The sequence below is a fragment of the Pithys albifrons genome, chromosome Z (assembly GCF_047495875.1).
Source record: "Pithys albifrons albifrons isolate INPA30051 chromosome Z, PitAlb_v1, whole genome shotgun sequence".
NCBI classification, from domain to species: domain Eukaryota; kingdom Metazoa; phylum Chordata; class Aves; order Passeriformes; family Thamnophilidae; genus Pithys; species Pithys albifrons.
In genome coordinates this window covers 46730893-46744072 of record NC_092497.1, presented here as the reverse complement: position 1 = coordinate 46744072, position 13180 = coordinate 46730893, and the positions used below count along the sequence as shown (strand labels likewise).

The following is a 13180-nucleotide window of genomic DNA, read 5'->3' as shown; positions in this document are numbered from 1 at the left end:
GGACAAGGCAAGGGACACGGGAGGGACACGGGATGGGACGAGAAGGGAAGGGAAGGGAAGGGAAGGGAAGGGAAGGGAAGGGAAGGGAAGGGACAAGGGAAGGGACACGGGAAGGGACACGGGAAGGGAAGGCAAGGCAAGGCAAGGCAAGGCAAGGCAAGGCAAGGCAAGGGACAAGGCAAGGGAAGGGACAAGGCAAGGGAAGGGACAGGGGAATGGAGGGGACAAGGAAAGGGAAGGGAAGGGACAAGGGAAGGGAGGGGACAAGGAAAGGGAAGGGAGAAGGGAAGGGAGGGGAGAAGGGAAGGGAAGGGAAGGGAGAAGGGAAGGGAGGGGAGAAGGGAAGGGAAGGGAAGGGAGAAGGGAAGGGAGGGGAGAAGGGAAGGAAAGGGAAGGGAGAAGGGAACTGGGAAGGGAAGGGAAGGGAAGGGAAGGGAAGGGAAGGGAAGGGAAGGGAAGGGAAGGGAAGGGAAGGGAAGGGAAGGGAAGGGAAGGGAAGGGAAGGGAAGGGAAGGGAAGGGAAGGGAAGGGAAGGGAAGGGAAGGGAAGGGAAGGGACAAGGCAAGGGACACGGGAGGGACACGGGATGGGACGAGAAGGGAAGGGAAGGGAAGGGAAGGGAAGGGAAGGGAAGGGAAGGGAAGGGAAGGGAAGGGAAGGGAAGGGAAGGGAAGGGAAGGGAAGGGAAGGGAAGGGAAGGGAAGGGAAGGGAAGGGAAGGGACAAGGGAAGGGACAAGGGAAGGGACACGGGAAGGGACACGGGAAGGGAAGGGAAGGGAAGGCAAGGCAAGGCAAGGCAAGGCAAGGCAAGGCAAGGCAAGGGAAGGGACAAGGCAAGGGAAGGGACAGGGGAATGGACGGGACAAGGAAAGGGAAGGGAAGGGACAAGGGAAGGGAGGGGACAAGGAAAGGGAAGGGAGAAGGGAAGGGAGGGGAGAAGGGAAGGGAAGGGAAGGGAGAAGGGAAGGGAGGGGAGAAGGGAAGGAAAGGGAAGGGAGAAGGGAAGGGAGAAGGGAAGGGAAGGGAAGGGAAGGGAAGGGAAGGGAAGGGAAGGGAAGGGAAGGGAAGGGAAGGGAAGGGAAGGGAAGGGAAGGGAAGGGAAGGGAAGGGAAGGGAAGGGAAGGGAAGGGAAGGGAAGGGAAGGGAAGGGAAGGGAAGGGAAGGGAAGGGAAGGGACAAGGGAAGGGACAAGGGAAGGGACAAGGGAAGGGAAAGGAAGGGAAAGGAAGGGACAAGGGAAGGACAAGGGAAGGGAAAGGAAGGGACAAGGGAAGGGAAAGGAAGGGACAAGGGAAGGGAAAGGAAGGAACAAGGGAAGGGACAAGGGAAGGGAAGGGGGAAGGGAAGGGGGAAGGGAAGGGACAAGGGAAGGGAAGGGACAAGGGAAGGGAAGGGAAGGGAAGGGACAAGGGAAGGGAGGGGACAAGGGAAGGGAAGGGACAAGGGAAGGGAGGGGACAAGGGAAGGGAAGGGACAAGGGAAGGGAAGGGAAGGGAAGGGAAGGGAAGGGAAGGGAAGGGAAGGGAAGGGAAGGGAAGGGAAGGGAAGGGAAGGGAAGGGAAGGGAAGGGAAGGGAAGGGAAGGGACAAGGGACGGGAGGGGACAAGGGAAGGGAAGGGAAGGGACATGGGAAGGGATGGGACAAGGAAGGGAAGGGAAGGGAAGGGAAGGGAAGGGAAGGGAAGGGAAGGGAAGGGAAGGGAAGGGAAGGGAAGGGAAGGGAAGGGAAGGGAAGGGAAGGGAAGGGAAGGGAAGGGAAGGGAAGGGAAGGGAAGGGAAGGGAAGGGAAGGGAAGGGAAGGGAAGGGACAAGGGACGGGAGGGGACAAGGGAAGGGAGGGGACAAGGGAAGGGAAGGGAAGGGACATGGGAAGGGATGGGACAAGGAAGGGAAGGGAAGGGAAGGGAAGGGAAGGGAAGGGAAGGGAAGGGAAGGGAAGGGAAGGGAAGGGAAGGGAAGGGAAGGGAAGGGAAGGGAAGGGAAGGGAAGGGAAGGGAAGGGAAGGGAAGGGAAGGGAAGGGAAGGGAAGGGAAGGGAAGGGAAGGGAAGGGAAGGGAAGGGAAGGGAAGGGAAGGGAAGGGAAGGGAAGGGAAGGGAAGGGAAGGGAAAGGAAGGGAAAGGAAGGGAAAGGAAGGGAAAGGAAGGGAAAGGAAGGGAAAGGAAGGGAAAGGAAGGGACAAGGGAAGGGACAAGGGAAGGGACAAGGGAAGGGACAAGGGAAGGGAAAGGAAGGAACAAGGGAAGGGAAAGGAAGGAACAAGGGAAGGGACAAGGGAAGGGAAGGGGGAAGGGAAGGGGGAAGGGAAGGGACAAAGGAAGGGGGAAGGGAAGGGGGAAGGGAAGGGACAAGGGAAGGGAAGGGAATGGAAGGGAAGGGACAAGGGAAGGGAAGGGAAGGGAATGGAAGGGAAGGGACAATGGAAGGGAAGGGACAAGGGAAGGGAAGGGACAAGGGAAGGGAAGGGAAGGGACAAGGGATGGGAAGGGAAGGGAAGGGACAAGGGATGGGAAGGGAAGGGAAGGGAAGGGAAGGGAAGGGAAGGGAAGGGAAGGGAAGGGAAGGGAAGGGAAGGGAAGGGAAGGGAAGGGAAGGGAAGGGAAGGGAAGGGAAGGGAAGGGAAGGGAAGGGAAGGGAAGGGAAGGGAAGGGACAAGGCAAGGGACACGGGAGGGACATGGGATGGGACGGGAAGGGAAGGGAAGGGAAGGGAAGGGAAGGGAAGGGAAGGGAAGGGAAGGGAAGGGAAGGGAAGGGAAGGGACAAGGGAAGGGAAGGGAAGGGACAAGGGAAGGGAAGGGAAGGGTCAAGGGAAGGGAAGGGACAAGGGAAGGGAAGGGACAAGGGAAGGGACACGGGAAGGGACACGGGAAGGGAAGGGAAGGGAAGGGAAGGGAAGGGAAGGCAAGGCAAGGCAAGGCAAGGCAAGGCAAGGCAAGGCAAGGCAAGGCAAGGGACAAGGCAAGGGAAGGGACAAGGCAAGGGAAGGGACAGGGGAATGGAGGGGACAAGGAAAGGGAAGGGAAGGGACAAGGGAAGGGAGGGGACAAGGAAAGGGAAGGGAGAAGGGAAGGGAGGGGAGAAGGGAAGGGAAGGGAAGGGAGAAGGGAAGGGAGGGGAGAAGGGAAGGAAAGGGAAGGGAGAAGGGAAGGGAAGGGAAGGGAAGGGAAGGGAAGGGAAGGGAAGGGAAGGGAAGGGAAGGGAAGGGAAGGGAAGGGAAGGGAAGGGAAGGGAAGGGAAGGGAAGGGAAGGGAAGGGAAGGGAAGGGAAGGGAAGGGAAGGGACAAGGGAAGGGACAAGGGAAGGGAAAGGAAGGGACAAGGGAAGGGAAAGGAAGGGACAAGGGAAGGGAAAGGAAGGGACAAGGGAAGGGAAAGGAAGGGACAAGGGAAGGGAAAGGAAGGAACAAGGGAAGGGGGAAGGGAAGGGGGAAGGGAAGGGGGAAGGGAAGGGACAAGGGAAGGGAAGGGACAAGGGAAGGGAAGGGAAGGGAAGGGACAAGGGAAGGGAAGGGACAAGGGAAGGGAGGGGACAAGGGAAGGGAAGGGACAAGGGAAGGGAAGGGAAGGGGGAAGGGAAGGGAAGGGAAGGGAAGGGAAGGGAAGGGAAGGGAAGGGAAGGGAAGGGAAGGGAAGGGAAGGGAAGGGAAGGGAAGGGAAGGGAAGGGAAGGGAAGGGAAGGGAAGGGAAGGGAAGGGAAGGGAAGGGAAGGGAAGGAAGGGAAGGGAAGGGAAAGGAAGGGAAAGGAAGGGAAAGGAAGGGAAAGGAAGGGAAAGGAAGGGAAAGGAAGGGAAAGGAAGAGAAAGGAAGGGAAAGGAAGGGACAAGGGAAGGGACAAGGGAAGGGAAAGGAAGGAACAAGGGAAGGGAAAGGAAGGAACAAGGGAAGGGACAAGGGAAGGGAAGGGGGAAGGGAAGGGGGAAGGGAAGGGACAAAGGAAGGGAAGGGGGAAGGGAAGGGACAAGGGAAGGGAAGGGAATGGAAGGGAAGGGACAAGGGAAGGGAAGGGACAAGGGAAGGGAAGGGAAGGACAAGGGAAGGGAAGGGAAGGGAAGGGAAGGGAAGGGAAGGGAAGGGAAGGGAAGGGAAGGGAAGGGAAGGGAAGGGAAGGGAAGGGAAGGGAAGGGAAGGGAAGGGAAGGGAAGGGAAGGGAAGGGAAGGGAAGGGACAAGGGAAGGGAAGGGACAAGGGAAGGGAAGGGAAGGGTCAAGGGAAGGGAAGGGACAAGGGAAGGGAAGGGACAAGGGAAGGAAGGGGAAGGGACAAGGGAAGGGAAGGGACAAGGGAAGGCAAGGGACAAGGGAAGGGAAGGGATAAGGGAAGGGACAAGGGAAGGGAAGGGACAAGAAGAGGGAAGGGACAAGGAAGGGAAGGCAAAGGAAGGGAAGGCAAGGCACCGCAATGCAAGGCAAGGCCAGGGTGACAGGCGTTGGCGGCGCCGCGCTGGGCGGCGCTTGGGGCAGGTCGCTGCCGCCAGGGGGCAGCACGGCGCCGCCCGCGCACGCACCGCTGTGGCACCGCCCCTCTCCGCGCCCGCCGCGCCCGGGGCGGAAGCTCGCGGGGCCGGGGCCGCGCGGAGCGGGCGCTTGGCATGGCGGACGGGGCGCGCTCGCTGCGGAGTGGGAGCGGCGGCGGGAGCGGGAGCAGCCCCGCATCCAGCCCAGCGGTGGGCGGGCGCGGCGGCGCCGCGGCCGGAGGCAGCAGCCCGCCCGGACACGCGTTTCGCAGGGTGACCCTGACCAAGCCCACCTTCTGCCACTACTGCACCGACTTCATCTGGGGGCTCGCCGGGTACCAGTGCGAGGGTGAGCGGGACCTGCCGGGGGACCGGGACCTGCCGGGGCGTGGCTGCGGCGGTGCGGGGGAAACGACTAAAAATACTGCCATTGAAAACTCTTAATTTAAACACTAAGTATCAGCAAAGTATAATACTAAAATATAGCGTAATAATAAAACAAATCCTAAAATACAATCCTAAAATACTATGATGAAATATAATACTGAAATATGTTAAATATAATAGAAAATATAATAATAAATATATTCTACCCAAAAAATTCTAGCAGGAGAAATAAAAATTCTAATAGTAGTAAAGCACAAAAATCAAATCTGAAGAAAACAATGCTGAAAATTCTACTCCTGTAAAATTTTAAGAATAAGCTGTGACAATAGTAAGCCTAAGAATAATAACTTGAATGCCTGCAATAAACAATAACAAACCTGGTAATGATGGTAACACAAATGCTAATAGTGGTAATAAAAAGTCAGAGGGGTGGCACTGCTCACTCCCTTGTGGGTGCCATGGGCCAGCAATACCCTGGCCCATCCTGGGGGGGAAACGCTCTGAGCACCCACCACCCAGCCCGCACTGAGTCCATCCCAGCGGTGCCCTTGGCTGCAGAAATGCCTGATGACATTGAGTGGCTGAGACCTGCGTGGGGCTTGGACCTTTTAAACCTGATCTGATGCCAGGGAGGGGAGAAGGAATAAATAGCTTTCGGTTTTGGCCTCCATGACAGCTAATGTTCTTGAAGGTGACAAAATTATGGCTTATTCTGATGCAGTGAAATCAAGTGCTGTCTTAGGGAGAAAAGGGAATCTTCTTAAAGAAAATATAAAATCCCAAACACAACAAAAAGAAACCTAAACAAAACCAAAAGAGCATTGTGATGTCTTCATGAGCCAGTGCAGCCCACTCAGCATGGGCTGCAGCTCCAAGGCCGCATCTGGAAGACTCAGGTTGTAGAGAGCCTCGTTGTTTGGGTGGGTATCAAACAAGGCTGTAGGTGTAGAACGGGTACACTGCAGTTCTTACTGATGTATCTTCTGCCTTTGTGTGCAGGATTAAGTTGGGTGGAATTCAGGTTCCTGAGTGGTGCGAAGCAAGTCTTGCAGAAATGGTTTAATATTCACTTAAAACTTTTCTGAGAGATGCATTGCTCTGTCTGCACAGCAGAAAGTCACTGCTTTCCCTGATCAGTCCAAAAGCCCCAAACTCAAGTTTCTTATGTTGTAAAAATGCGTAAAGCCAATCTTGTATGGTCTCTTATTCTATGACTGACTTTAAAAAAGGCAAATTATTGGAGTCAGAAAGGTGGGCATTCAGGCGCCTGTTTTGTCACTTGAAGAACTGAATGGTTTTGGTAACGGTAACAGGTAGAAAAAATGTGAAAAGTCTTTGCCCACGATGTCTCACTTTTTTTCCATCCACATATTTAGTGCAGAGCTACAACTTGAATTTGGGGGTTTTTCCACGTTTGAAAACTGCACTGACAGTTTGTGTCCTGGAATTATTTTTCCCCTTCACCTTTTCAGGCAGAATTCTGGATAATTATCACTAGCACCACTGTCTAATGACCATGTGCTAATGAGGCACTTCCAAGCTGCGCTGTTAAGATATTTCTTTTAACCCTGTATCTGAAATCCCAAACAAGTCACCTGTGTGAGGAAATACTCTTCCGTTTTCGTTAGCTATAACATTCCTTGCTCAGAGTGTGTGAGAAAACCATGTAATGCCACCTGGCACATCAGTGTTTTCTTCGGGTGAAGTTTTTTTGCTCATTTGTCTGTTTTCAACCAGCTATTCTTTACTGTCATGTTTGACTTTCCAGCAACTTACTGCTAAACAACAAATTTAAAAAATACCTCACAGGTCATTTGCTCAAGGTGGCTGCTTTTGACAAGTTCCATGTTGTTTAACACATGCTAATACGATTTCTTGAATGATATTTTAAATAAATTCTGTTTAATTGTTACCTCCTTATCATGTTTGCCTTAACCAATGGAGTTTGATCACTGCTTTTTAGAAAGTGACTAAAAGGTGACCACCGAGAATGCCAGGCTGCTAAAAAAAGTAATAAAGTAACCCACCCAGCTCTTAGTAGAAGACATTTGCTGGTAGACAGTTGCTATTTCCTTTTTCTTCTCCACAGAGAGCTTAGGGTTGCAGGTGTAATTGCAGCTGAGCTGATTTTTGGATTCCTTTTGATAAACCACCCCCAGGCTTCAAAATTAAGCCACTGGAGGGGCCTTTTTCTGGATGAATTTGCAATGAATTCTAAATCCTTGGGTTCAGATGTTCAGTTTGCTGATGCTGTTTATGTTGACATTTCCTTACGCTGGTCATGTTCAAAACAGAAAGCTTCCACACTTTGAAGGAGACCAAGCATGCTGATGATGAGAATCCATCAGTTATAGAAAGGAGAAAGAAAAAACCAAACCAGAAGAAACCCAAACCCTGCTTACCTATTATTATTTTGCCTGGATTTGACTTTTAATTGTGACTGTGCTTTTGACCCTTGGAAAATGGCACCTTCTGTGTGTGAATGATCAAGTCTATGGAGTTTTTCAGTAAACGTATCAACTGCTCAGCAGACTGACACATGTCCATGTGGCTTACCTAGCTGTGTAGCAGAAATGCAACTAAATAAAATGATTTCTCAAAACCCTTCTGACAGTGCAGGCCAAGACAAGTGATCTTTAGCTTTTCTTCTTGTGAACTCAGAAAAGTAAATATGAGAGATGTTTTGATGCTCTCTATAAAAGGCACAAAGTGTCCTGCATCTGCTCTCTAAGATACTGCTTCCTTGTCTAGTTTGGGGCGAGAGCCAACATTGCCAGCACGTTGAAGGGAATTGAAGGTTCTGTGGAGGAGAATTGCAGCTCTCTTGCTAGATCACCAAGGTTTATACAAGTGAAATTTTACAGGGAAGGCAGTATTTTGCTGTGTTGATTAGGTGTCCAGTTGGGTCTGAAAATGTTACTGTATTAAACTTCTGTGCACATATTTATTGTAACATCAGCCAACCAGACTTTCATCTGTGGCTTGTTCCCACGCCCTCTACATCCCCACAAATTTGTTTTCTATAAACCCTTTGTAAATCACCATTTTTCTTACCATTTTACTATGTATAGATGTGACTTCTTTTGATATGTGTGTGTGCGTATGTGAAAGAGTAAGTGATGCTTGAACTGCAACATGAAAATTTGTTCTCTTATATTGCTCTTGCTTTCCAAAGTCTGATTATTTCAAGTTAGAGTGGGTTTAAATTTCCTCAAGCTTGGCAGGAAAAGGCAGTGTAAGTGACTTTGTGTAAGTTTTGTGCATGTGTGTATGCCGTTTAAAAATGAAAAATATTAAATATGTAAGAAGTTAAATATATAAGAAGTAAAGAGATCTCTTATCAGTAGTTTGCAGAACATCCAGTTTTACACACCAAAAGATAGCTGGCAGATATTTATTTTGGAGTTTGGGGTTACTTTTAGCCACCAGTTCTTTTCAAGTGGTTTTATTTTACATAGAACACTTCAAGAATAAAAATTAGGAAGAATTGTGAATCTGTACATTTTGGAGGGCTGCAAATATTTCCAGAACTATAAAACTTTCCAATGTGAACTCAGTTTAGTTTATTTTATCTGAAGTTAAATTGTAAGGGATTTAAGTAATAAGCAGGTTTGTTGGCAAATTTAACAATTGTTTACCCATTTATAGGTTCTTTATATCTCTATATATTTAATTAGAATATTTATGAGAAGCTGCTCTCATGGGCATTTTTGGTATGTTTTTTGTCTGTTTCTACTAGAGAAATGTCATTTAAGCTGGTATGGTACCTGTCTTGATCTGAAGGCTCTAAATCAAATAATGCTTTGGAAAACCCTTGTTTTCTGCTTTGAGTTTTTTGATGTTTTGTTTTTGGGGTTTTTTTTGCATTTTTGGGCATTTTGAAATTATTTTTAGGCTTTATATTCTAAGAAGAACCTCCAAACATATTCCAAGATACATAAATCTTTGGCTTCTTGTAGTCTGATTTAGATGATGGCTGAAAGTACTGCAGATTTTCCAGAATAAAATGCAAATGGTGAGTCTGAGTTATATTTGCACCATAAATCAGCTATTTGGCAAGGCAGCCGTGAAGCTGCAGTGACTCACACAGGCATCTCCCAGACACGGCAAGCCATGTTGTTCCTTGTTGGTGTAGGGGAGCCTGGAAATGTTCAGACAACATCTCTGCAGGTGCATATTCTGGACATGTTTTGAATGCACATTTAAAGGCTGTTCTAAGGAACTGGAGTCAGACAGGGAAGGTGTGTTTTAGTTTAAAGCTGGCAGCTCGATGAACAGGGAATTTGTTGCGATATGGAAATAGTAGCAGGGAATAAGGAGACAAAGAACAGTCCCCTTGAACTCTTACCCTTTCTAGTTAGTTCTGTTGTTGAAACAGACATCTGAAACATACTTTATGTTGCAGGTTTTGTTCACCTCTGTTTTGAAGTGAGAGATGTATGAGATGCCCCCAAAAGTTTTCATGCTTGCAGTTCAAAAGGAAAACAAATTCTTCCTTCTTGTGACGAGCTTGGCTTGCTTTTGGTGCATTTTGAACTAAAAATAAAAGTTGCAAGAAAGTAAAGCCATAGTAAAATCTTGCTTCTGTCCTCCAACCAGTCTGAATTTTTCAAGACTTGCTGGCTTTATTCTTCAGGGGTTTCCTTGTCAGTGGTGGGACCTTTCCATGCAACAATAGGATGTTTGATGTTGAGATACAATTTGAGTTTGTTGTTGCTGCAATGCTGTTGAGCGAATGTGACTTTACTGCATTTAAAACTTAGATGTGGCTGTATGACTCTGAATTCAGCTGGGGAACAAACTGTCAGAAAAAAAAAAGCAACAACAAACCAACAAACAAAAAAATTGCTCCCAGAAAAAAACCTAACACAAAATCTTGGCTTGGTTCTGATCAAGCTGAAACACATGTTGGGAAAAATGTTTGGAGTCTTGACTGACACATTGAAAAGTGCAACTTACTGGTCTGGATTTGAGGGATAATACGTTTTGTAGAGAAGAGAATTTATGCTTTTCTTTTTCCTGCCTCCTCTTGACAGTGTATCAGAGGAAAATGTCACTGTGACCATCAGTGATGCAGAGAAAAAGACAGGGAGCTTTATGAGAAAGCACACAGCTATTGTAGCTGGAAGCTATAGTTTATGTTGATAGCATTAGCACAAATTTGAGTCCAGAAACTCAATTAGGTAGTAAGTAACTTACTGCAGAAAGTACTAAAGCCAGTACTCCAATGCCAAGCTTTGCACAGCACTTTGATGTATCTTCTCTGTTGCTGCCTCAGCCTGGCTCGGTGATGAGCGCCAAAAGCAGTTAGAAGGTGTTCACCAACCCCTCATGGCATGGAGTGACTGCCAGTGGTGCTCTGCAGGTTTCCTTTCTAGGTGATCTTTCATGAAATATTGCCCAGCCTTGCTTTGTTCTGGTGTTCCTCAGCCGTCTAATAACCTCTGGTTTTTTTAATCTTGCACAAAATTTTCAGTCTTCCTCTTGTAAGTTTCCCATGGATCATAGTTCTTGCAGTGCTGTGCAAAGGGTCTGAAAAGATTTTCATTCTTTCTTGCAGTTGTGTGGGAGGTAAATGCCTGACTAGTTTTGTGATAAACAAAGGACATTAAACTCCAAGGCTTTTCCCATAAAACATTTTCTAAGTACTGTACTGAGCCATTTAACAGCATATTCTTTAAAACTTGTGCAGCATTTGAGTCAGAAGTAGACTCACTACTTCATGGGTGGCAAAACTCTTGCCTATTTGATTTTTCTGTGATGTTAATTTGGATTTGCTGTGTGCTAATGCACTCCCTGCCTCAGGTTTGGTTTCTCTTTGGAAACCAGTGCATTTTGGTACCATCTTCCTTTGTTCTGCAGATGGCATGCATTCCTTCTTTATAGATGTGAAAGTTTGTATTAAAATAGGTTGCCGTGCATCTTGCTCAGCAATGCACATCTCTGTGTGATTGCTCAGCCTTCCTTCAGTTTAGCATTTGGCTTTTTTTTTTTCTGCTGGTGATGTTACTTTTATTTCTGTTTTCCCAATAACATTAGTTGGTGTCCTGGGGTTTTCCATGTGAAATAAGCCCATTAAGCAGTCACTTTGCATTGACAATTGCTTATAACCCAGTCCTATGTATAACAGGCATTAATTACCCAATTGTAATTGCAGCCCAAGGTGGGATCTCCTACTTCTGCTGCCAGGGGGAATGGCATACAGGTCTGAAGTTTTTATTCTCGGCAGTTTGTAATGAATGTTTTTGTTTATTCCACTCACCATCACCCTTATTCTGAATTATTACTCCAGGGATAAGGAATTGTGCTGCGTTTTTTCCAGTGGGTTACTTCTGGGTTGGGCCTTTTTACTTGTTTGTCTCTTTTCTCCTTTTCCATTACATGGTCTTTATAACTTCTCCATAACATTGCTTTGCTACTTGGTCTCCCACAGAGAGCCCAGGAAGGCTTTATTCTTGATTTTGGAGCTCTCTTCTCCAGCTTTGAATTGTCACTGATCCAGGCTATCCCGAGGTAATCTTTGCTTTTGGTTATGTCACTGGTTTCTTCTAGAGTTGTTTCTAACTCTAGTCATTAACTCAAATTGATTTCCTTCTGGGCTACTCATTGTTCAGTCTGGTCCATCCTGAGATGGCTCATTAAAATCCCTTTGGCGAAACTGCTTGTGCAACACCTTCAGAAAACAGGTGACTAAGTGACCTGAATGTGTTTGAATTGGCTCTGTTCCAGTGGGGAAAGAGCAGGTTGTATGTATAGCACATACACTTTTCTAAAGGATAAAATAATATGTGCTGGTCAAATCCTGCTTTTTTGTTTTGTGGGTTTGTTTTTTTCCCTCAGCCTTTTTATTTAATTGCATCTTTCAGTTTTGAGAGAAACCTGTTAGGAAACGCTCCCAAGCAGAGAGCAAAAGCCAACATGTGTATCACAGTGTGATTAAACCACATTGGAAGTGTACTTTTTTTTTTGGACGTGTGGAAACACAGCCTTCTTCCTTGTACACCATATTGTTGACTACTGTTGTCTCACTTGTGGAAGTTTGTTATTCAGTAGAGTACAGTCAACCTCTAATTTCAGTTCCTGTTTTTATTTAAATATTTTTATTTGCTTGGCTCCAGAGAAATGGGAATGTGAGCATGTGTTTATGTATATATTCATACATATATATGTGCATATATTTATGTGAAGAACACATGCATTTGAATTTTTCTGTATGTTTTGTTTTTTCCCTGTTTAAAATTGAATATGAGTGATTTACTTGGAAATATGTTTAGGATTATGAATGTAATATGCTGATATCGCTCACCTGCTTGACCTTTCCAGTTGTATGATATAATTGTCATGCCACTTATTGTTATAAAAGTAGTGTTGTTTAAGATCTGAAGCAACTAATACTTAGCATAAACAATGCTGTATTTGACCAGAATTTAATCCATCCCTGGAGGTTTATGTACAGAATAATGCTAATCTGAATATTTGGCTAAACAGACTTTCGTGTGCAAAACTGAATTATTTAAACTTCAGATGTTAAAATAGCAGCATTGTGTTGTTCTGCAGGGTTGTATTACAGTGACTAGGAAATTGGACATCCAGTTTAAGTGCAAGAATACATTAAAAAAAAATCTCTGTTCCTCATTGCTTTTTCTTTTTTTGGAGGGGGCAGATTGTGTCACACTTTAGTGTCTTGGTTTGTCGTGGGGGAACTGAGGAAATGAGTCTGTCTTTCTTCTGCAATACTTTCTCTGCAGAGTATGGAAATAATAACTGATAAACCTTGTTAACCACTGAACATAGAAATATTCCATTATCCAGATACTTAAGTGATTCAAACAAAAATATTTCCTTAGTGCTGAAATCATTACATTTCTGGGATTTTCTTTAGTTGGGATCTTCAAAAGAAGGGAGAATACAAGGAAATTGCTAAGATGCCTGTAAGCATGAAGATGACATGAGAGAAGGATCTGAACATAAAGGGAAAAGGCCAGTCCTGTTTGAGACTGTGGATGCTTCCCTTCAGGTTAAAAAATATCTTTTGTGAGATGACAGATTTTCTTCAGAAATTAGGATGACAGAGAGAGTGTTAATGATCATACATACAAGTTTGCATGGGAAACTGTTTGGGACTAGCAGTCCTGGAATGTGTCTGCTACAGAATGAAGCCCTCAGACCTGAAACAAAGTTGTAGACTGAGTAATGACCTGCTCTTTCACATTCATTCTCTCTCAAAACAGTGTAAGGAGTACTGGAAAAGCCAAATTCAAAAGTTTTGGATTTTCACAAATATTTAAGTAATTTGAAACTCTCAAGACACTTTTGCAGGCGCCCAAATTTTTGGTGGCC

General features: G+C 46.7%; 1 protein-coding gene across 1 annotated transcript in view; it reads left to right on the top strand.

The window, feature by feature from the left end:
* Window positions 1-4554: 4554 nt before the first annotated feature.
* DGKQ (diacylglycerol kinase theta) overlaps window positions 4555-13180 on the top strand; it is a 93432-nt gene continuing 84806 nt past the window's right edge. Inside the window, 1 exon segment of the mRNA XM_071580773.1 lies at window positions 4555-4802. Within this exon segment, the coding sequence (XP_071436874.1) occupies window positions 4589-4802 (214 nt within the window). The 5' untranslated portion in view covers window positions 4555-4588.